The sequence below is a fragment of the Neurospora tetraspora genome, assembly GCF_033439725.1.
Source record: "Neurospora tetraspora strain CBS 560.94 chromosome Unknown B0H65scaffold_5, whole genome shotgun sequence".
Lineage (NCBI taxonomy): Eukaryota > Fungi > Ascomycota > Sordariomycetes > Sordariales > Sordariaceae > Neurospora > Neurospora tetraspora.
Window position 1 is genome coordinate 2,091,005 of NW_026944387.1, and position 27,631 is coordinate 2,118,635.

At 55.0% G+C, this 27,631-nt stretch overlaps 8 protein-coding genes across 8 annotated transcripts; 4 read left to right on the top strand and 4 right to left on the bottom strand.

Moving 5' to 3' along the window:
- Positions 1–9: 9 nt before the first annotated feature.
- B0H65DRAFT_558941 (uncharacterized protein) lies at positions 10–3,043 on the top strand (the record flags this gene model as incomplete). Its single annotated transcript, XM_062830117.1, has 2 exons — positions 10–173; positions 1,387–3,043. The coding sequence occupies 2 exons, from the start codon at positions 10–12 to the stop codon at positions 2,948–2,950; spliced, it is 1,728 nt and encodes a 575-aa protein (XP_062680572.1). The 3' UTR covers positions 2,951–3,043.
- An 11-nt stretch (positions 3,044–3,054) lies between these two features.
- Positions 3,055–4,790, bottom strand: B0H65DRAFT_229921 (DHHC palmitoyltransferase-domain-containing protein). The gene is made up of 3 exons (XM_062822165.1): positions 4,627–4,790; positions 4,445–4,558; positions 3,055–4,354 (listed from the first exon to the last, which is right to left on the bottom strand). Exons 2-3 carry the CDS (start codon positions 4,531–4,533, stop codon positions 3,160–3,162), a joined length of 1,284 nt encoding a protein of 427 aa, XP_062680573.1. The 5' UTR covers positions 4,534–4,558; positions 4,627–4,790; the 3' UTR covers positions 3,055–3,159.
- Positions 4,791–5,107: 317 nt separating this feature from the next.
- On the top strand, positions 5,108–9,120 carry B0H65DRAFT_469314 (Rap1 Myb domain-containing protein). The gene is made up of 2 exons (XM_062827001.1): positions 5,108–5,701; positions 5,755–9,120. Exons 1-2 carry the CDS (start codon positions 5,543–5,545, stop codon positions 8,812–8,814), a joined length of 3,219 nt encoding a protein of 1,072 aa, XP_062680574.1. The 5' UTR covers positions 5,108–5,542; the 3' UTR covers positions 8,815–9,120.
- Positions 9,121–12,216, bottom strand: B0H65DRAFT_589774 (uncharacterized protein; the record flags this gene model as incomplete). The annotated part of the gene is made up of 1 exon (XM_062831048.1): positions 9,121–12,216. One exon carries the CDS (start codon positions 12,214–12,216, stop codon positions 9,235–9,237), a length of 2,982 nt encoding a protein of 993 aa, XP_062680575.1. The 3' UTR covers positions 9,121–9,234.
- Positions 12,217–12,564: 348 nt separating this feature from the next.
- B0H65DRAFT_469318 (iron-containing alcohol dehydrogenase-domain containing protein) lies at positions 12,565–14,705 on the bottom strand. Its single transcript, XM_062827002.1, has 3 exons — positions 14,379–14,705; positions 13,255–14,299; positions 12,565–13,143 (listed from the first exon to the last, which is right to left on the bottom strand). Exons 1-3 carry the CDS (start codon positions 14,406–14,408, stop codon positions 12,713–12,715), a joined length of 1,506 nt encoding a protein of 501 aa, XP_062680576.1. The 5' UTR covers positions 14,409–14,705; the 3' UTR covers positions 12,565–12,712.
- A 239-nt stretch (positions 14,706–14,944) lies between these two features.
- B0H65DRAFT_526972 (uncharacterized protein) lies at positions 14,945–18,676 on the bottom strand. The gene has a single exon (XM_062828866.1). It carries the CDS (start codon positions 18,195–18,197, stop codon positions 15,105–15,107), a length of 3,093 nt encoding a protein of 1,030 aa, XP_062680577.1. The 5' UTR covers positions 18,198–18,676; the 3' UTR covers positions 14,945–15,104.
- A 1,394-nt stretch (positions 18,677–20,070) lies between these two features.
- B0H65DRAFT_469323 (E1-E2 ATPase-domain-containing protein) lies at positions 20,071–24,516 on the top strand. Its single transcript, XM_062827003.1, has one exon. It carries the CDS (start codon positions 20,414–20,416, stop codon positions 24,404–24,406), a length of 3,993 nt encoding a protein of 1,330 aa, XP_062680578.1. The 5' UTR covers positions 20,071–20,413; the 3' UTR covers positions 24,407–24,516.
- Positions 24,517–24,637: 121 nt separating this feature from the next.
- On the top strand, positions 24,638–27,034 carry B0H65DRAFT_469326 (C3HC zinc finger-like-domain-containing protein). Its single transcript, XM_062827004.1, has 2 exons — positions 24,638–25,693; positions 25,749–27,034. The coding sequence occupies exons 1-2, from the start codon at positions 24,997–24,999 to the stop codon at positions 26,855–26,857; spliced, it is 1,806 nt and encodes a 601-aa protein (XP_062680579.1). The 5' UTR covers positions 24,638–24,996; the 3' UTR covers positions 26,858–27,034.
- The last annotated feature ends 597 nt before the right edge of the window (positions 27,035–27,631 follow it).

The following is a 27,631-nucleotide window of genomic DNA, read 5'->3' on the forward strand; positions in this document are numbered from 1 at the left end:
TTAAGAGACATGGAACGCAGAGAGTTGGTCGGTGGTAAGAAGCTCCAACAGGAGAAGCAGAAACTGCCGCACACCGTCTTCTGGCACCGGCACGGCACCGGCTCGGCAAGCGGGCGAATGTCCAGACGGCAGGACCTTCGCCCATATGAGCCCCAAGCTCGCCAAGCGGTATGGTGTGCGGGAGCCAGAAAACACTTCAGATGCGCGGTATAGGTTGTACAGTTTTCGTAGGTTGCAGCTGGTCTCGAGTTCAACTCCAGGCTTGGGCGGCCGAGCTTTTTGACTTTTTGGCCTTTCTTTCGAAACCCTTCCTTCCATCCCAGACTGTGCTTTCGCTAGTTTCGGATCGTCCTCTCTTTCGGCCAACTGAATTTGCTTGCACCTTCTAGTGCGTCTTCGTTGATGCCATCGCCGTCGATCGTATTAGTCGAGCCGATCCTATCCGCCCTCAACTTTCCTCCTGTTGCTCAACCAAATCATTGTCGCGGTTCCAAATCCCGTCTTCCTAGACTTCCCAATCCCATGTCTAAACAGACAGAACTCCCATAACGCCTTTCTTCCACCCAAGCAAGCCCAACAATAATACAGTCTGTCTTTCTTGTACACCCGCATACGGTGCGGTCATGGCGGTTGTTGACCATCCAAAGTTTACTTCTCCTCCTCACCATCCTTAAACTCCTTAGGCAAGTCCATGCCCACCCTCTTAGCCGTCAACCTAACCCTCGTCTCCTCGTCCATGCCCATGCCGGGGTTGTAGCGCTCCAACAGAGTGACGTATTCCCGCTGTGCCTGGAGGTAGGCAAGGAGCTGCTCGGCTTCGGCGATGGAGGGCTTGTGAAGGGGCGTGGCAACGGCGGCGGAAGCGGGAGCGGCGGCGGAAGAGACAAAGTCGCGGAGGCGCTGGTGGAGAGGGGCGCGCGGGGTGGTGAGGAAGGGCCGGGGAGGGAGCTCGCGGAGGAAGGCGCGGTAGAGATGGAGGATGTTGGTCTTTGCGGCAGACATTTTGGCGCTTTGGTTTGGTTGGGTGACGATGTGGTGGGTGGTGGGAGATCGGAGAGTTTGCGACGGCACGGTGCGGATGTGGACTGGTTTAATGTTAACGATTGCGGATCGAAGATGAGGTCAGTTTGGACTTGTGCTCAGCTCCTTCTAGCTCTCCTACAACCCCAACCCTGAAGACCAGATGCTTATCGATAAGATAAGAAGTCCTCGCGGCAGGCAAAACTGGTGTTATCGGGAGTTTAGTATGGCATATCAATTACAGAAAGTCGGATGAAATCTGCGACTCTCTCCCATCACTGCTGTCTTGTTGCGCCAGACAAGATCCCGACAACCCCAATCGTCGGCAGAATACTCCGATATGACGAACCAAAGGGCAGTGGCCAGTATTTTGGCCATGCCACCCAACCTAAGATGTCTAGTCCTCCGACAACTCGCAGCCTCTCGACCCGTCGCAGTTGCTGCTCCGATCTCCTCCATCCGTCCCTTCAGCTCCACGACAGCGAGCCCAGCACGACAACGCTTGTCGATACGATCTACATCACGACCTCAGACAACACAGACAAATAAGCCCAAGGAAAAACAATCGGAGAAGCCCAAAGAGAGACAACCTGAAAAGCCCAAGCCGAAACAACAGGAGAAGCCCAAAGAAAGACGATCGGAGAAGCCGAAAGCGAAGCAACCCGAGAAGCCAAGAGTGAGGCAACCAGAAAATCCCAAGCCGAAACAACAGGAGAAACCCAAGGAGAAACAGCCAGAGAAGCCCAAAGATACACAAGCCGAGAAACCCAAAGAAACCCCCAAGAAAGTCAAAAAGACAGGCCCAGTCGAGAAAGCGCCCTCCTCCTTCTCCTTCCTCCCACCCCCCTCCAACGACCCCAACCAGCGCGCCCTCCCCGCTCCCGCCCCGACCGCCAACTCCCTCTTTGCCGCCACCCACATCTTCACCTGCCAAAAGCCGTACTTCATGTACGCCGCCCCTCGCTTCCTCAACTTCCCCGTCAACACGCACGTCCCGGAAGTGTGCATCCTAGGCCGCTCCAACGTGGGCAAGTCGACTTTAATCAACGCCCTTTCAGGCGCCGCCGGCGCCGCCGCCGGTCGCGCGCACGGTCTCGAAGCGCGCCGGGCCGGCCGGGCCATCACGTCGGCGCACGCGGGAAGCACCAAGACGATGAACGCGTACGGGTTCGGCCCGCCGCCGAAGGTGGCGCCGCCCAAGAAGGAGGCGGAGCCGGAGGCTGGGGATGAGGGCGGCAAGATTAAAAGCAGGTCGGAGAAGAGGGAGGAGAAGAACAAGTTTAGTAAGGAGAGGAAGCCGACGAATCAGTTGATTCTGGTGGATATGCCCGGTTACGGGTTTAATTCGCAGGCGGAGTGGGGCAAGGAGATTACCAAGTATCTGGAGAAGAGGAGGATGTTGAAGGGGGCGGTGGTGCTGATTGATTCGGTGGCGGGGGTCAAGAAGGATGATAGGGCGGTGTTGGGTATGTTGAGGGATGCGGGGGTTAGGACGACGGTTGTCTTGACCAAGGCGGATAAGATTGAGTCGATGGAGGAGTATCGCCAGGGCCAAGGGAAGGAGAGGGAAAAGGGGTCGATTGGGGATATGTGTGTTAAGGTGTGGGAGGAGCTGAGGAAGATTGAGGAGGAGAGTTTGACGTGGGTGGAGGGTAAGGGGTGGGAGAGGGAGCTGTGGGTTACAGGCGCGGGTGACCCGAGGAATGCCGGGTTGGGTATTGCAGGCGCACGACTGGCGATTGCGAAGATGGCCGGTTTGGTTAGGGACGAGCGGGCGCTGGAGGATGAGGAGGCGCCGGAGCTGGGAAGTGTGGTGAACAAGCCGGCGCCGACGGTGAGCAAGATCATACCGTTTGATCAAATTGTGTGGGCAACGCCGCATCAGGGGACAGCGGGGTCTAAGGGAGGCCGGGAGAAAGCGTCGTTCTAGGTATGAACGATTGGATGTCAGTTGGAAAGTCACTGTATTATTTATGTACCATTTGAAGCAATGCCAATAGACTTGATACCCCTTGGAACGTGGAAACCTGGAGAAACCCATCGCAGAGCTCCGTCACTTGGAGGAAGACTGATTCTATACGTTCCAACATCTAACTACTCTCAAGACATCTATGGGTATCCCAAATCTCAAACCATCATTCAAGAACTCCGCCTCCTGTTCCTACCTCTCTCCCTCCCAAACTCCCGCTCATCAACAGGACTCCTACCCTTTGACTCCTTGAACATGAAATACGGCAAGAAGACATCAACCAAGTTATCCCACAACCCAATATCATAAAGATTCTCCACATCCTTCAACCTCCAAACCGCCTCCCACTCTCCCTCCCCAGGCAACCGATGACTCGACCTCGGCGGCTTCCCATCATCCGTCCTAACCATGACCTGCTCCGCCTCAACCGGCCACCTCGTCCACGCCGGCTCGACCTTTAGGTCTTTCACCCTGCCACTCTCGATCCTCCGCTTATACACCCCGCCCTCATCCATCTCCGCCTGCCAATCCTGCCACTTCATACTCTCGTTCGTCGTCGTCCCACAATACACCAACCAAAGATGATACCCCAACAGCCCCCAAACCAACGGCGTCGTCAGCAGCGCCAACAGCGTAACGCTCCCCATGGCAACGCCAGACTGCAGTCCCCAGCTCCAGAGGACTAACCACCGATGGAAATCCAGACTCCCATCCTCCCATGCTTGAGTGGAAGTCCACCACGGTAACAACGTCCAGTAGGGGAACCGCGCCTGGATCTTTTGTCTAATAATCCCCAGCCCCAAAACCCCGCCATAGAGGGTGAGGATTGCCGTGCTCAAAAGCAGCAGGATGAACCACCGCTGGTTGTTGGCCCCCACGCAGTTGTTGATGAAAATACAGTGGTGGTCCATCCTGCCCACACACTTCTTGCAGATACTGCAGTGTTTCGACCTCGCGGGTTTCAAAAACCTACAAGTCTCGCAGCTCGTGCCGGGATGAAACAAAGTGAAATCGTAGGGGTAGCGGGCCATTTCGCGGACGTGAGTCTCGGGGTTCACCGTGCCGGGGTCGGTGAAGGCCGAGAGGTAGAGGAAGAGGTAAGGACAGAAGATGGCGAGGGTGCCGAGGATTTTGTGGACCGAGGAGAGATGCGGCCAGGCGACGGGGAGATACAAGTACTCGCCTACTGATAACAACAAAAAGAAGAAGATGAGGATGGTCGGGTGTTGGTCGTACCAGAGGTGGCGGGCGAGGCGGGCGAGGGAGGTGGTGAGGCGCCCGTTGGTCAAGGTGCGGTCGACCGCGAGGACGGCATTGGGGAGATGGATCCAGATGAGCCGGTGGAGGAAGGAGATGGGGGTGTTTCTTTTTTTTTTTTTGAGAGAAATGGTTAGCAATGATGAAGTGAGAGGGTTTATGTGAGATGTGTGTGTGAAGGGTGAGGGATGTACATACCGTAGTGCAGGTAGTCTGCCAAAGAAGGCCACAAAGGTCATGAATGAGATGCCAAGGATGACGGCGGCGGCGATTGCGATGGTGCCCATGGTGCTACCGAATCCTCGTTTTTTCCTTCACTTGTCGTCCGGAAAGTGAGAATCATAATACGGACTGGTGGTCCAAGAAGTGTCTCGACGAACTTGATCAAAAACGTCTGTGGAGGAATATGTTCAGTTGGTTGTTGACATGGAAGTTTTCCTTTTCTTTGTGAGGTCCCCGCGGGTGTCTCGGCCAGCGAACACCACCCCTGTCAACACACAGTTGTTCTCAGGGGCAAACAGAGAGGGATGAACTGGGCGTCTCCGAATGGGCAGGAAAAGGACTTGATGGACAGAACAAAGACATCAAGAATCAGAAATCAGAAGAGGAGGATATTAGGGGTATCATTGGGACAACTGACAAACGAAAAGTTGAGAGGGAAAAAGGCAACATTTGTGAAGCCAAAGATTGACTGAGCGAAGGTCAGCTCTGTCAGCTCGGACCAGTCGTCGTCAATGCCAAGACTTGAGTGTTGGGTGCCTAGGGGTGGGGTTGGGGTTAGGGTTGATGCACCGTTTGGTCGCTGCAACCGCCGAGCTGTTCATTCCTGTCCCGTGAGAGCGCGTGTCCCTCGTCGCGCAACAAAGAGAGGGAAGGCACGGGCGGTTGGACTTTTAAGATCGCAAGTGGAAGCTGTGATCACCCTTTCATTCATTTGCCCCTCACTCTTCGGGCTGTAACTCCCGTCCCGTCTTCAGGCTTGACAGTCTGCCGTGATTTCCTTGTGGTGGATTTTCACTCCGCCAACGAACGAGCACTCCACATGCACTGCGCCCAACGCCAAAATACACAAAGTGAGGCCATCACCGAATTTACCCCCAACATAAAACCGACAACCAATCATCACGACTTTCACCCAACCTTTCTGCTTTCGAGATTTTCATCATTCCAAACCATGAAATGAAGTGTGCAGCTTCCCTCTGAGGTCTCGGTTCTTCTTGCCCTCGAGCTCAAGTGACGGAGTAGAAGAGCCCAGATCCAGGGTTAGGGCAATAGTCTATTCAGTCACACTTCAAGATGCCGTCAGCCGGAATAGTCTACGAAGGAGTCCTGGCCAATCGGACTCCGGATGGCAACAACAACCAAAACCCCTACGAGGGCACTCTCTTCAACGGACTCAAGTTTTGGATCTCCCAGAGAGTGCCAGATCGCAAGTCCTTGGAGGAGTCAGTCAAGGTATGTGTAGACGGTTTAATCGAGCTAGACCAAGTCACTGACATCCTACATAGGCCAACGGAGGGAAGACCGTACTTCTTGAAAAGCATGCAGATATTCTCATTGCAGACCATGTACTCAAAAATGCCCCTGTCGGCTCTGTATCTTGGAAGTACATTACAGATTCCATCAGTGAGGGCCAGCTGGCCGACATAGACCTTTACAGGATCGAACATGCCACTGCCCAGGGAGCGCGTCCTGTTGGGTCGACCATGCCCACCAAGAGCACTCGGACCCCCTATACACCACAGGACGACAATATCCTTATTCACTGGGTCGTGCAGAAGGAGAGGTCGGGCGCTTATACTCGCGGCAACAAGATCTATATGGAGCTTGCAGAAAAGTACCCCCGACACACATGGCAGTCATGGAGAGATCGCTTCAGCAAGCGATACGATCATCAACACAGGGATACTCTGGTCAAACTGCTTCCTCAAGACTATCAGCCACCACCACCAGCACCACCACCTTCTCATACCCCAGCACCGGTCTGCAAAAAAGAGAATGTCAAAGTCGGCACGCCTTCCGTAAAAACAAGCACCGTACACACGCCAGTCCCAGGCCGTTCACAAGCTCAACAATCTTCGTCTGTTCCCGCATCTGCCTCTGGCAGAGTCGCCTTTACCGAAGAAGATGACCAGATTTTGATCAGATATCTTAAGCAGATGAACCGGCAAGGAGAAAGTTTACAGGGGAACATCATCTACAAGGAGTTCGCGAAGCAATACCCACATCACAGTTGGCAGTCTTGGCGAAACAGATGGGTTGAAACCCTACAGGCTACAACGAACCTGGAAGAAGATGATCCTGCCGCCCCTGCCACCCCTGCCGCCCCGAAGCCTACTGAGCCCAGCCTTCCTGAGCCAACTCCAAGAGTCATCACACGCCCCCAAGTCAAGGCGACGCCTCAGAGCGCTGATCAAGCCGCGGCTAAGAGGCGACTTTCAGCAGCCCTGAATAGAGCGCGTCAGGATGTCCCTACGAAGAGTTCACCCATGGGCCCTGTAAAAGCTACAGTTACAAGCTCTGCACACAAAAAGTCATCGCCTCGCTCGACCCCTTCACGGCTCGAAGAGATCAACAAACGAGCTCGCTTGGTTCATGAAGAAAAGAAGAAGATTAAGAGTGCTTCTATCATCCAACGAGCGTGGCGATCCTACCAGGCCCGAAAACAGATTCCCTGGCGGCAAAGTCTGATATTATTCCAGGCTCTTGCACAAGGGTCTTTGGTACGATGGGCTTGTGCACCTGCCCTTGAAGAGTCCCAGTCTGAGCAATTGTATGAGGAGGCCGAAGTCTATGGTGACGATGGAGAGTCCGTTGACCTTGGACAATCGCTTGAAGAGGGCATTTCTTCTGAGCCTACACGAACTCCGAGAGAGCAGTTCTACGAATATTTCAGCCGATATAACGAGGCCCTTGGAACCAATCCAGTCCCTTGGGTAACAATTGGAGGTAAAGCTGTGGACATGTGGGATCTACGGAGGGCGGTTACGGAACAGGACGTGCCTGCTCATGCACGAGACTGGCAAGAGATTGCTGAGCTGTTGGACTTTGACTGGATTGCTGAGCCAGATGTTCCCAACCAGCTACAGGCAGCATTCCAGGAACATCTTGCCGAATTCGAAAACTTCTACAAAGAGTATCAGGAAGCTGAACTTCATGAGCTTAATCAAGGGACAGACGAGGACAGCGAGGAAGGGGAAGAGACTGAAGAGGCAGAAAATGATGAGATCGTGGAAGGAGAAGAGGAGGTTGATGCTGATGGAGCAGAAAACACTACACTACCTCAAGACCCCAATACCACCGAGTTCAGGTCCTCTCCACCCATCATAGGAGCCCTCAAGTCTTCGGGGGGGTTGAAGAGGAACCTCGATCAGATAATATCCTCCCCGTTAGCTAACATGACAAGGAAGCGACTACGATACGATGTGGAGGACGAGGTCCCAGAATCGCCGCCTAAGAGATGGCAATTTCCGCTCACACCGATTCCGGAAGTAACCTCCAGGCCAGAAGAGACTGCCGATGTCGCCCCAGTCGACGACGAGGAAGACCACGACGACGCTGCTGACGATATGCCCATCTTTGGAGATGACGGAGACGACTATGGTGTGGAAGACCACAGGGATGATAATGAAGACGTTTTCACCACCCCGCTACAACAACCCCGACAAACCACGGTGGAAAGGGCTCTTTCACTTCGCCCCTCTTCGGCCTCGAAATCGCAAAAGGTTACATCAGCGCAGAAGAAGTCTACTACTCAACCGAGCTCAAAGAACCAAGCACAGTACATCTCCTCAGATTCGGACTCGGATTCAAGTAGCGACGCCTTCGCCACACCCATCAACCCTCCTCGGCCTCCTCCCGAGCGAAGACGCTCTCCCATCCCTGACCCTATCCCTCGCCCTTCCGCAACAGCCCCGGCAGCTCGCAGACAACTTCCCCCAAGAGATACCGCACCTGCCTCTCGCAGCCCACCACCTCGCTTCCGTATTCCCCCCGACCCCTTCGCCTCAGACGACGAAGGCGGCAACCATCACCTTGCCCGACCACGCCAACCACCATCACAGCCACGACCATCCTCTCACCCTCATCCTCCCCGGTCCTCTGCAGCACGATCTTCCCTCCCAGCCCCCATCCATCAACGCCACCCAAAGCAACATCGACAATCCACAGCCGCACCAGAAGCTGTACCACCCCACGCAGGCCGCGATCTAGGCAACGGCATAGCCTCCGAAGATCCCTTAGCCATCATCAACCGCTACCTCGCCCTCGGCTACAAGAAGCGGCACTGCATCCGGGGGGTGCACGCCACGACGCACGATCCGAACGTGGCGGGCAGAGCGATCGATGCGCTGGCTAAGGGTAATGGACTGCCGAATAATGTGCCGGGGATTTGGACGGCGATTGATGATGAGGGGTTGAAGGGGGTTGATAGGGCTCGTGAGAGGGGGCAGGACATGGATGAGATTGGGAGAAATGTGAGAGAGGTGGAGGGGAGGTTGTTGGAGAAGCATGGACGGAAGAGGATGGAGTTGAGGAGGAAGTTTTTGAGGGCATGGGATATGGCGTAGCGTAGGTAGGAAGTGAGAGGGAGAGGGGGAAGAAGGATTTGGAGGGAGTTTGGTATAAGCTAGGTTATTGGGTGTTATTGTTGGATTACTTAGGCTGCTAGGAGTTATAAGGGGGGTTGAAATTGTACTGGACTTGGTTATGTAAGTAGGTACCTACAGGTACCTAAGGTTATGTGCACGACGAGGTAGCAACTTGGAGATGTTTCAACGGAGAGGTACTGTAGGCATTCAACCTCTTCCCATAAATTCTATCTCCCCCTCCCTAGTGTACTTCTACCTATCGGCATGTGAGACATGCTCAAATGGATGATTTCCAATTGCTAGCTAAACCGCTAGATTACTATTGTGTTTCCCTCCGGTACCTTATCCAAATAACGTCATGAAATATCCCAAGTTTCCTTCAACATTTGTTGTTGATGTTCACTGCTTCTTCCCCACACGACCAGGAAGCACATCAGCAAAACCCTCGTCAATATCAACACTGTCATCATCCAACCCCGGCCGCCCAGAAGGTTGAGCGACACTACCCCCCGTGTGAGCACGACTTCCCGATGGTTGAACGATACGACCCATCCGAATGTTAACACGAGTATCTCCTCGCCTTCTCTCGCTCTCCCTCTCTTCGTTCCGGTTCGTAGAGGAGGGAAAATTCGACCCCTGGCCCTGACCCTGACCCCGATAATCACGTTGACCGTTGTTCCTTCCAAGGTGAAGGGAATTCTGCTGTACACGAGTAGTCCGGGTCTCTACTTCCCTCCTCCCATTTCCATGACGCTCCTGTTCATTTGCCGTTCCCTTCCACTTCTCCTTCCCCTTCGCCTTCCCCTTCCCCTTCTGCTCCTCGTTTTGCCCCCTCCCTCCCGCTCCCACTCTCACTCCCACTTCTCCTGAGAACGGGGAGGGGTAGGGGGAGGATGATGACATGGAGGGCCGCGATAGTGGTGCGTATGAAGAAACGGATAGAGATGTTGAGACGGTTGATTCCCGCTCGGTTTGTTGAAGTTGGCGAAGCCGCGAGGTTGCGAGATGGGGTTGGGTTTGGGTTTGACTCGTAGTTGATGTTGTTGATGGGGTTCCATGTCTCGTGATATCTCGGTGTAAGGGCGGTACGACAATGGGAATTTGGTGGTGTTGGTGTTGCTGTTGTTGGGGTCCTCCACCAGCAGAAGTTGAACCCTCCCCATCCCCCTTCCGATCCAGCACGAACCCATAATCCGTGCATGTCTCCTCCAACCCCCCCGGCAATTCATCCACCTCCCCCTCCACCTCCACCTCCCTCCTCCCAAACCCTCCATTCCTCGCATACCCATTTCCTTTCCCCGGATTATATATCACACGATACTCATCACAAGGATTATCCACCATCTCCCACCCTTCCTCTCCCTCCTTCTCTCCCTCCTCCTCCTCTTTACCTTTTCCAATGTCAATGTTCGTCCATGCCGCTGTGTGAGCCTGAATCTGGGCTTCCTGATTCTGACGGGAACGGCTGACACCGGCGGGATGGAATTTGGGAGTGGTAAGACGTTCGAAGGAAGCTTGTGAAGAGGCGAGGAGGGCGACGGTAGAGGGGGAGAGGGGGAAGGGTCCTAGTTTGGAGGAGGAGGACGAGGAGAGTGGTGTGGTTGTGGAATTTCCGGTGGTTGGGGTGAAGTCTCCGGTGGTGGTGGTGGTTGGGCTAGGCGGTTTGGGAACTTGGTTTGTAGTACGACTCCCTTGAGGTTCGTGCGGCAGGGGAGCGCGTGGTGGTGGTGTTGATGACTGGGCAAGAACCGACCGGGAAGATGAGCCTTTGCTGGGACGACTGGGGGTGGGCGGAGGTAGATGGAGAGATCTGGTTGTGTTTGATGTAAGTGGCGGTTCGGTGAAGTGATGAAAGCGGTGGCGCTCAGAGGTGAAGTGGTCCGCATTTGAAGTAGAGGCATCATCAGGATTCCGTTGTTGCGAACGTCCAGGTTGTCTCGCCTGCTGTCCGCCATCTTGCAAGCTATTGATGCGCCCCGGATGATCCAAAGAAGAGAAACGGTTAAGCACCCGTTGCCGGGCCCGGGCCTCAGCGCGTTGGAGTCGAAAGAGGGTGGAAAACAATTCGAGAGTGATGTCAGCACCAGCATCGGACCGGCAAGCCCCTGTTTCGATCCCGGAACGAAATGCGGGAAGAATAGGCGTATCGCTGGGTCGACGATGGCGTTCAAGTTGGGCAGCAGCATCTGCTTTTTGTCTGTCCGAATTGGCCCGGAGGCCGGGGCCGTGCCAGAACTGTTGGTGGTGGTGTCTGGCAGCGAACTGTGCCAAATCAATCCGACGATTCGAACCGCCGTCTAGTCTTCTTCCGTCCGAACCACCTTTTTCGCGGCGGCGGTCGTTGCCGAGTCTACTACTACCATTTTCAGATGATGACCCGGAAAGGGGAGCACCTCCTCCGTCACTGTCACTGTCTTCCTCCTCCTCCTGCATCGCAACCTTGTTCCAAAGCACCGCTCCCCCCTCGCTATTGTTCCCCTCCCCTTCTTCCGCTACCGCATCCATATCTCCATGTTGGGTAGTAGTAGTAACACCCCTGCCCTTAGACTTCAAAACCTTCTTCCACGTCCGGCTCACCACCGCCTGCTCCTCGGCCGTCATGGTACCTAGTAACATATCGGTGATGCTTCCTGTGATAGTAGTAGTACCAACCCGCGAGCTAGAGCTGTAGTTGGGGTTGGGGTTGGGGGGTGTTTGAAGGAAGAGGAGCTCGTCCTCGTCTTCGTCTTCGTCTTCGCCGGCATCGCTGCCAGACACAAAGTGTTCAACAACATCCCTGCTGGCGCTCTGGCTGCGGCGGCGTCCACCAGCGCTGGTGTCGGACTTGTTATCGGGACTGTCTGGGCTGCTCGTCCTGATGATATCCGATAAAAAAGCTCCATGAGGGGAAGCCGGAGGAGGGGTTATTTCCCCATCATGACCATCATGATAGAGAGCTGTAATAAAAAACGAAGGTGAATGTGGATGTGTCTCTAGAACGGGAACTCCAACAACTCCCCACTCCGTCGTCGCTTCCCGTTGCTGTCCATCATGTCGCTCTCGGGCAGACGTATAGGACTTGATATACTCCACGATTCTCGCACGGCGGAGGATATGTAGGCCGGGTGAGGTGGGTAGACCGGCCGCGACATTGGGCTCTTGTCTGGCTGCGAGGGTAGAGGAATGGGACATGGACGAGGAGATGCGGTTGAACACTTCGTCTTGCTCTTGGTTAGAGAGGGAAGGGGATGGAAGGTGACGGCGGCGGGAGAGGAAGAACCAGGGAGCGGGAGTGGGGATGCGAGTGGGAGTGGGTGCATCGTTGGCCCTGCTGATGTTGACCATGTTGTTGGTGTTGTTGAAGGCATTATTGCCGGGGGGTATGTCTGAAGGGGACGGCATCGTGAAGTCGGAAGAGCTCGGAGAGCTGAAGAGTTGGGAGAGCTGGGAAGTGGCTCGGTGGTCTCGGATTTAGATAATGGGGTTAGATCATCAAGAGGGGAGGAGTGCAGGCTGAAGAGACAGCAGAGAGTTTAGGAGGGAGGAAAGAAACTTGGAATGGGTGTTGTCTAAATCATCATTTGTATCGCTTAGTTGTTCTCCATGATTTGAAGTTGATCACGGGCAGTGCTCCCAAGGGGATGATGCGATGAAGAAGAGAAGAAGAAGAGGAGGAAGATGAGAAAAAGAACAGATAAGTAGGTTGGCTCAAATAAGCAGCAACGCCCCCCTCCCCCCTCCCCCAACTCATCCCCTCTGCAGATGTCGGTATCGCTTCATGCAGTCCCCAGTCACCGGCATACCTCTACTTAACACCTTAACCCCGACATATCAACACAAACCAAGTCCATCCCCCATTACCCACGGCACCTTCTCACCAGTCACCAGACACCCAAACCTAATGCTCCAACGCATTCTCAAACAACCGTCCCAACTGCTCCCTCTCCGCCTGCAACTCCTTCGCCAGTCCCGGCGCCAGCATCAACACTCTAGCCTGCGGGATCGTGCCCTCGACCAGCTGCTCGACATGTTCCCTTCCGAAACCTAGGGCCTTCAGACCAGCGGGTTGATCGCCCAAGTCAGCCAGGAACTTGGCGATAGCCTCCGCCAAAACCTCGCCGGCGCTCTCGCGCTTGACATTGGAGATGTCGACCCCAAATGCCTCGGCGGCGGCGAGGTGGCGGTCCGGGTTGGAGGCGGCGGTAAACCGGAAGACGGCGGGCGCGGTGACGGCCACGGAGACGCCGTGCGGAATGATGGGGTGAGGGACGTCGTAGCCGGCGTGTTTGTAGGAGGCGATGTTTTGGGAGGAGATGGGGTAGGACATGCCTTTTTGGGGATACCATGTTAGTACAGGAGTCAAGGTATTGGGACACAAGACGTATGGATCACTCGGAGGAAAGGAGACAAGGAAAAGAAAAAAGAGAGACAGTGACGCACCGTGACACAAATGCACACCAGCATTACCAAACCCCACACCCGCCAACGTCGCCGCCAGCAACATCTCGGTCTGCGCCTCGGTATCCTCCGGATCCTTCACGCTCCTAGGCAAATACTTGACCGTCTGCCTCAGCGCATTCAGCGAAAAGATATCACTAATAGGATTAGCCCCCTGATACGCCGGTCTCAAGATGGGGTTCGTCGGCCTGGGAGTCCTCTCATTAAACGGAATAGCCGTGTACGACTCCAGCGCATGGCAGAGTACATCCAGTCCCGAACTCGCCTTAACAGCGCTCGGCATCGTCCGCGTGTTCAGCGGGTCGCAGATACCCAGGGTGGGCTTGAGGTTACGGTGGGCAATACCCGTCTTGGACTTCTTGGCTACCAAGTCAAAAATGGCCGTGCCGGTGGTCTCGCTGCCTGTGCCTGCCGTGGTCGGGACGGCGATGAGCGGGTTCAGTTTCCGGTCCACGGGCCGGCCTTTGCCCAGGGGCGCATTGACAAAGTCCATGAAGTCGGCGTCCTTGTAGACCGAGTACAGGTTCATCAGCTTGGCGGTGTCGATGACAGAGCCGCCGCCGACGGCCAGGTAGACCGAGTAGTCGCCTGTGGTGCGGGCCCAGTCGATGGCTTCCTTGACGGAGTAGTCCTTTGGTTCGACTTTGACTTTGTTGAAGATCTTGTACTTGATGCCTTCCCGGTCGAGAGACTCGCGGACTTGGCGCATGGCTTCGAGCTTCTCGACGGTCTCGTCGGTGACGACGGCCACGGTGCCGGAGGGTTTGAGGTTGGCGATGTCCATGCCGACTTCTTGCGTGACGCCGGGGCCGAAGCGGATGGAGGAGGCGGCCATTTCAAAGGCGTACTCCTTCAGTTGGGAGGTGTCTTGGGGAGTGGCATAGTTGCGCCGGGAGGTCCGGTCATTGTATCGGGACACAGTTGACCGGGTCTGGTTCTGGTGATAGCCTGGGTTGGAGTGGCATGGACATGAGGGAGGATGAGTGTATTGAACTGTCTTGAGCAGGTTGACTGCTCTGGCTGCCCTCTGTGAACTGTCAGTTAAGAGCTACGTCACTCCAGTATGTTCCTGTCACCGCCTGCAGACATATCATGAGGTGACTTACACTGGGCACAACACGGATAGCTGCGCTCATGTTTGTATTCTAAACGTGATTATTTTCTGTAACGATTTGGGAGAAACTGTAAAGGGCAAGAATAGCCGAGATTACCTCCTGTCAACTGCAAGGAACAATGAATTGAGAGAAGAAGTCGTGAACGACACTCAGAAGAGGTGAACCATCTTGGGCGTCATGGTTCATCGCCTCGGTTCCCCTCCTTTACCCCAATATTCCTCCGCATCTCCGCAGACCAACGGCTACGTCGGTTACCCGTGGGTGTTCGTGGACAAATGCCAACTCACACCCGCGGGTAGTGGTTTCCGGGAGTTAGTGATGATGAGGAGAAGTGCAGCTGTCGTTAACAATTGTTCCCCGGATCTACGGAGCTACGCTATCGACAAGTCCGGGGTGCGTGCAAAATGCGGGGTAGACACGGCCATTCCCGTCCTTGTTTTGTTGGGGCACCCCTTGCCCCCAAACGAACAACCCCATTTCTCCAGCAGTGACATTCACCATTCACCAAGAGGACAGGAGATGCACATAGTTTCACCACATAGATGTAGGTAATGAAGTTGGAGCCAATTGAATGAATTGCTTCTATCAAAATATCAATGCCAAAATACCGCCCAACCAAGATTTTGTTGAACCAATCCCATACATACAAGCACGCTCAGAACACATAACACACATGTTTCCATATAGCCATCACAGATACCCTAAACATAGACACGCTTAGTACACCTCGAGGACATAGCGACCATCCTCCTTGAGCCTCTCAATCTCCTTGCGGGGGTCAACCTTGCGGCCGCTCTCCTGAGCCTCAGCGGCAATGGCCTCCTCGAGCACGGCAGTGACATCAGGAACGGGCCAGGTAGGACCACAGAGGTAGAAGGAGCCCTCCTCCTTGATGTAGGCCTGGACGATGTCGGTCACGGTCTGGCGCATGCGGTCCTGGATGTAGATCTTCTCGGGCTGGTCGCGCGAGAAGGCGGCACCAACCATGGTGATGACGCCGGCGTCGAGGTAAGCCTCCCACTCCTCGCCGTAGAGGTACTCCTCGCGCTGGTGACGGGAACCGAGGTAGAGAAGGATGGAGCCAATCTCCTTGCCCTGGGCCTTCTGCATGGCGCGGTACTGGACGAACGCGCGGAAGGGAGCGAGACCGGTACCGAGACCGGCCATGATGAGAGGGGCGGTGTCCTTGACGGGGAGCTTCATGACCGAGGGCTTGACGGAGGCGGTGATGGTGCTGCCGGGAGCAAGGCCAGAGAGGTAGCGAGTGGCGTGGCCGAGGCGGGTGCGGCCCTTGGTGTCGACCCAGTTGACGACGACGATCATGAGAGCGACCGAGTTGGGGCTGACAGCCTGGGCAGAGGCGATCGAGTACTCTCTGCGCTTGCTGGGGTCGACGATGCGGATGAGGTCGTTGAAGTCGGGGTGGGCCGACTTGAACATGTCGAGAACATCGACATAAGTGACAGTATCCTCCTCGGTAAGACGCTTGAACTCGTCGGCGCCCTCCTTGCTGCCGAGACGCTCGAGCCTCTTCTTCTCCTCCTCGTCGGTAGCGAACTGGGCGAGCGACTCGAAGAAGCGCTTGGGAGGCTTGCCGAGAATATCGAAGTTCTGGACGAGGGACTGGTAGACAGTCCTGGTCTCGAGAACGGCGGGATCCTCGCGGGAAGGAACCTGGACAAGGTCATCCGCGTTGAGGCCATAAGCCTGGATGAACTGGAGGACCTGCTCAGGGTCGTTCTCGGCGTGGATACCAAGAGCCTCGCCAATGTTGTAGGTGAGACCGGAGTCACCGAGATCAAACTCAATGTGGAAGATGTTGCGATCATAGTCGGTGGGGGTGAGACGACGGTTCTCCTTGACCTTGATGGTGTAGGTCTTGACGGCGAGGTCAGGACGGAGTTGGTTCTGGGTGCCGTAGGCCTCCTTGAAAGCGAAGCCCTTGGCGGCAGACTGCCAGTTCTCGAGGCTGGAGGTCTCCTCTTCCTCCTCCTTCTGGAAAGCGACGAAGCTGTTGGGCTTGACGCTGTCAACAAGGGGAGCAACAGCACCCTCGACCTCGGCCCACTTAACGGGCACCTCAACCTTGCGAACAGACTGATCAAGGGCGTTGACGGCCTCGGTCAGAGCGGTCTTGTCAGCGGAGAGAGAGTCGAACTTGGTGATATCAGCACGAGCAACGCGGAGGAAGGCAACGTTGACAAGGAGATGGGCCTCCTTCTCAAGAGCAGAAGACGAGGAAGAGTCGAGCACGTAGAGCTCGACATTCTTCTCCTGAATCTCCTTTTGGGCAGCAGCGGGGATGCGCTTCTCAAGCTCGTCCTCCTTGAAGTTGGGAAGACGAACGATGAGCTTGCCGCCGGCCTTGACACCCTTGACAATAGCAATCTCCTTGAGAAGCTTCTCCTCGCCAACGAAGACGACGTCGGCGTTCTCGACAGGGTAGGGAGCCTCGATGGACTTCTGAGAAACCCTGATGTCGGTGCGGACAACACCACCCTGGACAAGGTTGTCATAGGTCTGGTGAACATAGACATTGCTGGACTGCTCGGTCTCGAGGAGCTTGCCAACGGCCGCAGGAGAAGCAACGGCAGAGGAGTTGTCGACATCCCAGAAAACGTACTGCTGGGCCTCCTCGACAGCGGTCAGGCTGAAAGCGACGGGCTCGGCCTCACCCTTGCTGGTGAGCTTGTTGAAGATGGAGGCGATGGAGCTGGGGGTGTGGGCATCGGTAACCACATAGCGGATATCGACGACCTCGGGAGCCTGCGAGAGCTTCTCGGTGAAGGAGACAGCAGTGAGGACATCGGAGTAGAGGGCAGACTGCACGTTGGCATCCTCGACGGAGGCAGCATCGGCGACCTGGCCGAGAACGGCAATCTGGCGAACAGAGGCGGGGAGAACCTCGAGGAAGGCCTCCTCGACGAAGGGGCGGTAGACACGGACGACAATGGTGCCGACCTTCTTGCCCTTGGCGGCCAAAGCGGTAGCGACCTGCTTGGCGAGCTGGGCCTCGGCGCTGCCGAAGACGACAAGAACGGTCTCGGGGGCATCGTGGCCGTGGTACTCGAAAGGAGCATAGGAGGTTCCGAGCTCGTTGTTGAAGGCCTTGAGAAGTTCAACAACCTTGCCGGCAGTATCCAGCCTCTTGTTCAGGGCAGCAGCCTCCTTGGAGATCTTGGCGTAGATGTCGGCGATGTGAGCCTCGCCGAGGGCATCGACAACCCTCAGGGACTCCCTAGCGGTGCGGATACCGTCATAGATGTGGAGGGTGGGGAGGACGGAGGCCAGGAGAGTGGCGAGCAGAGACATGTGCTGGACCTCATAGGCAGAGGAGCTGGAGACGAGAGCGAGACCAAGGTCCTCAGCGATCTGGAGAGCGGTGGCGTAGTCAGCACCGAGGCCATTCTCAGCGTTGTAGTCGGCAGCGGCAACATGGGCGACGAAGGGGCTGGAGACGCCGTAGAGAAGGGCGAGCTGGTCGAGGGAAGAGCGAAGGTGACGAAGGCTCAACGAAGGGGCCAGGAGAGTCTGGGGGACATGGCGCTTGGCCAAGTCGAAGTCCTTGGAGAAGATGTAGCCAAGGGCAAAAGCGCCGGCACCGGCCCTGGTCTGGAGAGGGACAACGGTGGTGGTCTCGCCATGGACGTTCTTCTCGTTGGCCTCAGCCCATTCCTTCACGGCGACATCGAGGTCGAAGGTCTCGGGGGAGTAGGAGAAGATCTTGTCGGAGAGCTTGTAGGCAGTCTGCTGGACAAGCAGCTGGCTGGTGACATAGGTCGGCCCGGAGATGGAGGAGAGGGACGGCATGTTGACGTATCGATAAAGATATCAGTTAAAAAAAGAGAGATGACGCCCTTGAAGAAAAATAAAACTTCAAGAGGAATTAGGTTGCCCCGCGCAACGACGTATCAACGCAAGAAGCAAAAGAAACAAAATAACTGCTTCCTCAGCGCAGATATGATGTTGACACAGAGGGAGAAAAGAGAGAAACGATCTTCAAAGAAAAAAAGTGGTGGAGGTGACTCGAGACGAGAAAATAGCAGCTTTATTACAAAGCGAACTACACAGACACTAGAACAACCCAAGTTAACCGACCAACAGTATCAGGCACACTGCCTCCGTTTCCGCAGCGCCGGGACATCCCATCCCATTATCCCTAGTTGTATCCCCCACGGACCAAGGCGACAAAAAGATCCAATGCCGGCTCGTTGTGGTGGTGTCAACTCCCTGAGAGGGTGTCGGTGTTGATCCCGCGACTAACAAAAAAGTTCGTTAACAGTCTGAAGTTGCCGCTGTCCGAACTGCGTGCGATTGATGTCGATTGCGTGATTTGGCCTAACCGGTTATGGTTAGTTCCCGCACACGCCGAGTTCCAGGCGAACCTGGGCCGGCCGGCTGTCGGTCAGATCACGTGCAATGTCTCAAAGTCGCTTTTTTGGGGTGGCAATGCACCTGCGATTTCTTCATGCACTTTTTCGCCGTCTCCGTTTTCGGCATCGGCCTCTTTGCCCGTGGTCTTCCGTACGATGAAGACCCGGACACCGAAAATCCACTGCCGTGTCCGACGACAAGACGGTCGCGATCCGGAAGCTAATGGTTCCACTATCATCCGGTTGCATGCGGACCTACCGACTTGGCGATCCGTAACACACCATCAGCGGTCGTGAAACAACGGGAAGTCCTTCCATCGCATCGTTGACAACCATCAGAGGTGTAACCGTTTTGACTGCTAATACACATCGGATTAAATGTCTCTTATTTTTGACTTTGCGATGCTCTTGTCCAGATCGCAGGGTCCTAAAACATGTTTGGCGGTTATGCTTCTCCAAGCAGGCATTCAGGATGCCCCGCTATGATCGCTACAGTTGTTTGCCATTTTCGTTGGGCATTATCACGAGGTCACGTTCGGAAGCGAACATCAAGATTCAAAACTGATATCATGTTTTCGGAAGAGTCCGTCCGTCACTTTCTATGACCATGATATGCCAAGAGCACCAACTCTCCTCCCTTTGTTCTAGGTAGCCTTCCTGCCTTCCAACAGCATCCATGACTTCAAGGTCATCTTCAACTGGACAGATCCTCTCCTCAAATTCCAAATGTTCTTGAGCTGTTTGTGCGGAATGCAGAATCAATGCCCTGTTCCTGCATAAGCGTTCGACATTCAATCTTGTTCTTTCAGAGGTCTCCAATCCCCGTCAATTCGTCATAGGTTATCTTTCATCCCATGTCGCATTGTTTAGCGAACGAGTGTGATCTTGGCCTTTGCGCGAATTGTGCGTGAAAACACCAGCTGAGTAATGAAATGACATCTGGAAGGCGATACTTGAGGTAGGTAGGTATAAGTGAGTGGTGCTTCATCGAGAGAACAGAAGAAGAATGTCAGAGGATTATTCTTGCAGAAACAAATTGAATGCACAACATTCCTTGGGAATTATCTGGCTTTTTGGCAATAGTTTCCATTAATACGTTCCTGAGTCCCGTCTTTATTCGACTTCTTCTTGACAACACAAGTCACTTCCGCCACCTGCCCTGGGATATACATCTACGTCCTGTTCCCCACATCATCAAAGTCAACAACAACAATCTTCGTTTGATATCAACCTTCCATCATAAACACCACAGCAAGCTACGAACAGCCAAGTTTGAAAAAAAAAAAAAAAAAAAAAAAAAAAAAAAGATTGTCGAACATCAATCAGGGTCACCTTCCAAATCTTTTCTCTGCTTCGGCATTCCATCATCTTACTTCAGGAACTCAGGCTATTTGGAAGGTACAACCCCATCAACAACCCCCGAATTTCCTAATCGGGACACGGACTAATATACACCATATACACGACCTTGCAACAGGGAAAGAACATCACATCCTCGCATCAACAGTCTCATCCAACGCTCCGACTCGTCGTCAACCACTTACTTAACCTTTGACGGCACAACAATTTACGGGAATTGTACGGACAGAAAAAAAAAACCCGACCCATCAACTTTTAATTCCAATATACAGAACATCCAAACATCAGCAAGCAATGAAACCCACCAACGGCATACCAACGCGGCGGCGGCAGCAGCAGCAGCAGCAGTCTAGCAGCGCGACGACTGGAACTGAGACATCCGATATAACCGCCTCCAAAGCCACTATTACGACGTCGTTTCTCATTTCCAATCTTCACTGTCCCTCGTGTGTCTCGACTATTAAAGACGTTCTCCTTCACTCGGAGCCATCGTCCGGGTCTCATATCCGATGGGTCTCGCCCAACGTGGTCACTTCGGTCGTCACCGTGGAACACTACGACTCAGGTAGCAACTCAGCCGCATCCGTATCGTCCTTGATCAGAGACATGCACCGCGCCTTGGAAGACAGCGGCTTCGAGGTCAGCGGTGTAACGACGACTGCTACTAGTACTGTTGGTATTAGTGACAATGACAATAACAACAACGACGACAACGGCTTCCTGGTTCGGCGGGATCTCGGCATCGTAGCTGAAAACGATGGCGGCCATGACGCTAATATCCCCGGCAGCAGCCGTCCACAAGCATCATTACCATCATCCTCTTCTGCTTTCTCACGATGGGTCACCACGGCTTCACGACTTAACCTTGGCAGCCTCCCTGGGGCCGCCCAGTCTCAGAAGCTGGCTGAAGCACATCTCCAGAACTGCGAGCAGTGTCGCACATCAAAAGCGACGACGACAGGTCACCAAGTAGAAGAAAAGAAGACAAGTGAAAAGGAAAAGGAATCTGTCGGCGGCCCAAAGTCTTCGGTCTCAGAGGTTAGAAGAGGTAACGCTCCAGACTTCGCAGCAGCTCGGCAAAGAAATATGGCATCAACATCAACAACAAAGTCCTTGATCTCGACAGACACCGTGGTGGATCTCGGAAAAGTACCATCGTCTCAATCACCGCCCCCTCTTTACAGAGCAACGGTAGCCATCGGCGGCATGACCTGCGCAGCCTGCGTCAACGCCATCACCAACGAACTGAACAAAAAGGACTGGATAGCCAACGTCTCCGTCAACCTGATCAACAACAGCGCCGCTATTGATATTCACGACGAAAGCAGGGCGACGGAGCTGGTTGAAGCCATCGAGGACCTTGGCTATGACGCGAAGCTCGACAAGGTCGTTGCCCTCGTCGACCCGCAGCCAAAGCCACCACCAAAAGCAAAAGCCCGCCGCGAAAGCTCATCAGACACATGGCGAGCCACCTTGTCCATTGGCGGGATGACGTGCGCGTCTTGTGCCAACTCCATCACCAACGAGATGAGAAAACGGGACTGGGTGCAAGACATCACGGTCAACCTCCTGACCAACAGCGCGACTGTCGAGTTCGCTGGCGGTAAAGAAAACGCCAACAAGCTGGTGGGGGAGATCGACGATCTCGGGTTCGAAGCGACGCTCAACGAAGGTACCTTGGTCAACGTCGCCATCCAGGAGGAGGAGGAGCGTTCGAACCCGGAGGAAGAGCAGCAAAGGAGAGAAGTCGAGATCCGCATCCAGGGCATGTACTGCGAACACTGTCCCTCGCGCGTCTCCGCCAGTCTGGTGGCAGGCTTCCGACGGCAGCTGGACGTGATCAGCCAACCGAGTCATAAGAGACCGATCGTCAAGGTAGTCTACGTCCCCGACGCTCCCGAGTTCACGATCCGGCACATCTTGAGGGCGATCGAAGCGAGCGACCCGGCTTTTAAAGCATCCATCTACCACCCCCCTTCCCTCGAGGAACAGTCCAAGGCCATCCAGCGGCACCACCAATTACAAATCCTCTGGCGCGTCATTTTTTCTTTTGTCGTCGCCATCCCCACCTTCATCATCGGCATCGTCTACATGACCCTGGTGCCCTCCTCCTCCGGCAACACGTCTCGCGAGTTCCTGATGAAACCATGGACATCAGGCATCTCGCGCGCGCAAATCGCGCTTTTCATCCTGGCCACGCCCGTCTACTTGTTTGCCGCCGATATTTTTCATAGGCGCGCCTACAAGGAGATCAGGACGCTGTGGCGGCGAGCCAGTCGCGTCCCCCTGCTGCAGCGCTTCTACCGGTTTGGCAGCATGAACACGCTCATGTCGCTGGGCACCACCATTGCCTACGTCTCGTCCGTTTGCCAGATGATCGCGGCGGGAGCGCAGAAGGTGCATATGGTGGATGACTCCAACTTTTACTTTGACTCGGTTGTTTTTCTCACGTTTTTCTTGCTCGTGGGACGCCTGATTGAGTCGTACAGCAAGTCGCGGACGGGAGACGCGGTGGAGATGCTGGGGAAGCTGCGTCCGACGACGGCGATTCTTGTGGAAGGCTATGGTACTGAGAAAGAGAGGGACGAAGTGGTGCAAGCTGACTCGCTCGACTACGGCGACGTGGTGCGCATTCCCCATGGCGCTTCCCCGCCGGCGGACGGGATTGTTGTTCGGGGCCAAGGTAGCTTGGACGAGTCGAGTCTGACGGGCGAGTCCAAGCCGGTCAAGAAGGCCGTCGGTGATGAGGTGTATACGGGCACCGTCAACAAGGACGCGCCGCTCTTGGTCCGGGTCACTGGTGTGGCGGGCAAGTCGATGTTGGATGAAGTCGTCAAGGCGGTTCGCGAAGGGCAGACCAGACGAGCTCCCATTGAGCAAGTGGCGGATATTCTGACGGCATATTTCGTTCCCGTCGTCATTGCCATTGCGGTTGCCACTTGGATCATCTGGCTCGCTGTTGGATATAGTGGTCATGTGTCAGACGACTTCCTTGGAGACACCAAGGGCGGATGGGTTGTCTTTGCGTTGCAGTTCGCGATTTCTGTCTGTGTTGTGGCTTGCCCGTGCGGCCTGGCACTGGCTGCTCCAACGGCCATCTTTGTCGGCGGTGGAATTGCGGCGAAACATGGTATCTTGGCCAAGGGAGGAGGTGAAGCGTTTGAGAAGGCTAGCAGGGTCGATTGTGTCGTTTTCGACAAGACTGGCACCTTGACGACGGGAGGAGAGCCCAAGATCACAGACTCGGAGGTTTTCGGTGCCGCGGCAGATGAGGAGAATGGCATGGTTTTGGCGGCACTGAAGGCGGTCGAAGAGAACAGCAGTCATCCGATAGCAAAAGCCATCGTCGCCTTTTGTGCAGCAAAGACGTCGGCCAAAACCCAAGTCGAGGACTTGCAAGAGATTGCTGGCAAGGGAATGAAGGCCAGGTGCTTGGGAGTGGACTCTCAAGATGACTTTGATCTCATGGTCGGCAACGAAGCCCTCATGGAGGACTTTGCCGTTACCGTCTCAGATCAGACTGTCCAGACGCTGCAGAAGTGGAAAAGTGAAGCCAAGTCCGTTGCTCTGGTTGCGATACGGCGACACCAGGGAAGTGATGCCAGTGGATGGCTTCTTGCTGTTGCCCTAGCAATTTCCGATCCCATCCGCCCCGAAGCACCGCTCATTGTTAAGGCTCTTCAGTCTCGAGGCACTCGCGTGTGGATGCTCTCCGGTGATAACCCCGTCACGGCAGCTGCTGTCGCACACCAACTCGGCATTCCCGCCGACCAGGTCATCGCCGGGGTGCTCCCAACGGGAAAGGCTGATAAGATCAGGTATTTGCAAGGGACAGAGAAGGCGCGCGTCGGTAAGGACAGTGAGTCGAGTACACGTCGCGCGATGGTGGCCATGGTCGGCGATGGCATCAATGACAGTCCAGCGTTGGCAACGGCAGATATCGGTATAGCCATCGGATCCGGGGCAGACATTGCCATCAGCAGCGCGGACTTTGTGCTCATCAACAGCGACCTGCGCGGGGTGGTGACGCTCCTGGATCTCTCTGCCACGGTCTTCCGGAGGATCAAGTTCAACTTTGGGTGGGCGGTGGTGTACAACTGCATCGCGCTCCCTGTGGCAGCGGGCGCGTTCTATCCGATTGTGAGCGATGGGAACCATGTCAAGTTGGATCCGGTGTGGGCTAGTTTGGCCATGGCGTTGAGCAGCATTAGCGTGGTGTTGAGCTCATTGGCGTTACGGAGCAGAGTGTTTGGAATTGGATTCCGGGCGAGGAAGATTGGAGTATAGAGGTGAAAAGGGTGAACATGTGTTACTAAGGAATAATATAGACAGTATTTATCTGACGAGCATTTGTTTGTTGTTTGTTTGTTTGTTTCAGTTTTTTGCATGACGTCCCTTGGTGGTTGGAGACATTTGGAGATGGCCTGTGGGGCGCTAAGCAGCCGCTGGAAGCCCCACTATTAAAGTAGCTACAGACCCACTGGAGCCGCCCGTGTTTCCCCTGTCCATGTCCGTTGAGCCCAGGAACCGAACTTCAACTTGAGCATCTTCTCTCTTTTTGGTTCTCGACTTCAGCCCACCACAACGAAAGCTTGCTTCAACACCCATTGGTTGTGTAGCTCCAAACAACTGCCGGTGCTTACCCTCCTTCACAACGATCGGAAGCCGGCAACAACAGACGAACTGGAATTGTCCGAGCGTTGATTGAATCCTTCTAAACGACGATTTACGCGAGCTCGGCCACTCAACTTGCTACGGTCATCATCATTTCGAAAGCACGGCAAAGCGACGCGGTCGCTGACGGCGCCTTTGATTCATAAACCCACCGGAACGTCGACCGTCTACCGAGACCCTCACGATCGAGAGAATCAAACACCATGAACGCTACCGTTAAGCGCAAGTTCAACTCCCTGCTCCAGGGCATCGGGAGCCGGCCGACCAACCCAGACTCTCCCTCCTCGACGCGCGACAATGACTCGCTGAGCTCGACGCCTGCCTCTTCCTCAAGCTCGAGGTTTACAAACATGGCCAACGATAGCCTCGACTATCTCAGTAAGAAGCGCCGTGTCGGCGGGCTGCCCTCCACACCGAGCGCAATCACGTTAACGACCCCGACGAAAGGGCAAACCACCATCTCCAACATCAATCTCCGAAAATGGAACTCCCATGGCGCCGGGAGCAGCCCCGCGCCCGGGGCCAGCGGCGGCGGCAGCGCGAAGGAGCATAGTCCAGTTACGAAATTGCAACCACCGAAATACTGCCCCGGCGACCGCGACCAGCTCGTGCGACGATTGGCAACTTTCCAAGAACTGACGGACTGGACACCAAAACCCGATAGGGTCAACGAGATCGAGTGGGCGAAGCGCGGCTGGGTTTGTCAGGGCAAGGAGCGCATTAAGTGCACGCTCTGCAACAACGAACTGGCTGTCAAGCTGAATCGCAAGGAGGTGGATGGGAAGGAGATTCCGGTGCTGATCGCCGCAGACATTGCTGAGTCGGTGGTGGACCAGTATGCTGAGCTGATTATCACATCGCACCGGGAGGATTGCTTGTGGAGGAAGAAGGGGTGTGATGGTGAGCATCTGCACGCAGGAGGGTTCTGACATTGCGCTAACGGTTCCTTTGACAGATTCCCTTCTACGATTACCTCTACCCAACCCCAAACTAGCCCTCGAAACCCTTCGCCAGCGATACGACGAGCTCTGCCAGCGCAAGGATTTCCTCCCTTACGAGTTCAACCTCCGCCTTCCAGAAGGTCTCGACATCGACATCATCCTCTCGTACCTCCCACCCAACTTCTTTACCGAGCCTCCACCATCCAGCGCCGCCGCTCCCTCTACAACCTCACAACCCGCCAGTCCCAACCCATCCACTTCACAACAACCACCAGCGATCAACCGCACCGCCTTAGCCCTCGCCCTGCTCGGCTGGCAAGGCCTCTCTAACCCTCGTCTCGGCACCGCCGTCCCCAACTCCGCCTCCTGCCACACCTGCCTCCGCCGCCTCGGCCTATGGATGTTCAAATCCAAACAAGTCGACCCAGAGACCAACACGATCCTGGTCCCCGCACCCATGGACCACCTCGACCCTCTGCGCGAGCACCGCTTCTTCTGTCCCTGGAAGAACCCGCAAGCGCAACGGAACCCGGGCGCCAAGCCCTTAGCCAGGGGCGAGACGGACAGAGCCGCCTGGGAGGTTCTGGTGGAGGGGTTGAGGAACGAGAGCCGGTTGAGAGAGAAGGGAAGGGATTTGATGCATGGGAGGAGTAAGTCCTCTGGTTCTGGGTTTGGGTTTGGGTTGGGAGGGAAGAAAGGGACGCCGCATAGGGCGACGGGGAGCGCGAGTGGTTTGTTGGGAGTGCCGATGACGCCTGATGCCAGGGGATTGTCAGGGCAACAGCCGAATAGTGCGCCGGGTGGTCTTCATGTTGGTGACCAAGAAGAAGGAGGGGACGAAGAAGAGGGAGACGAAGATGATGATGAGTCGGAGGAGGCGAGGAAGAAGAAGGATCAGGCTATGATGAGCAGGTTGAGGAGGGTTAAGAGCTTGTTCAATACCAAGGGGAGCAAGTTGAAGAAGTTGGGGGCGTCTCCATCGCCGTCTCCGGGGCCAGCGGGGGCGGGGGCGGTTAGTGTGCCGAATAGTCCTCGGCCGGGGACGTCGCATTCTACGAGGACTACCGGGACTACGGGGACGACTGGGACTACAGGAGGTAGTGCGAATGCTCTCGCTGAGTGAGGGAAGGGAAGTGGTTATTCATCAGCATCATCATCTTTCAGGTTGGCTGGCGGGCGTTGACACGCATGGAGTTTGGGGAGCAGTGTTATCGTCCGAAATTGTATACTACAGGTGTATCAATAGCCTTGGATTTTAGCGTTAACGATTTCATTGTCAACCTCTCCTAAAGACTCAACAGTTCATTCCTAAAGATTTCTTGATTGTAGTAGTCTAGGAAGTCCGCAATTACTCAACCTTACACCCTCGGCGTGATGTACCTACCAAACCACCATTATTCAAGTTGTGAGCACGGATCACCTCCAGGGTTAAGTACACCGTCCCACGCAAGCCACGGTGAACCCTCACCTTTTTCGAGTTTCAAAACCGGCAGGCCGGCCGGCTGCCGAAACGGCGAAAAAACCAAGGCCGCCATATCCGGCGTGTCAGTGATCGCTGGTCGGCAACGGGGAAAAGCACGTGGCGAAAAGAAATGCCTTATCAAGACCCCTGTTTGCATGTTTTTAGTTCAGTTTTCGTAGATTTTTTTTTCCGGGCAGGACGGAACAATTTGTCGCGGGCTTTTTGTGTTTGTGTTTTGTTGGAACAACAACAGAAAAAAAAAACCGTGGTAACAGAGAGAAGAGAGCATGCAATGTTTCGCGATGCGATGCGAGACAGCCGCTTTCTAAATCGACGAGTTGCGAATTGTCAGATTGATTGAACATGGACACGTTCGGCCAATCTCATTTTGCGCTGCTCACCTTCGCCAAATCGACCAGAGCAACCCACCAACCG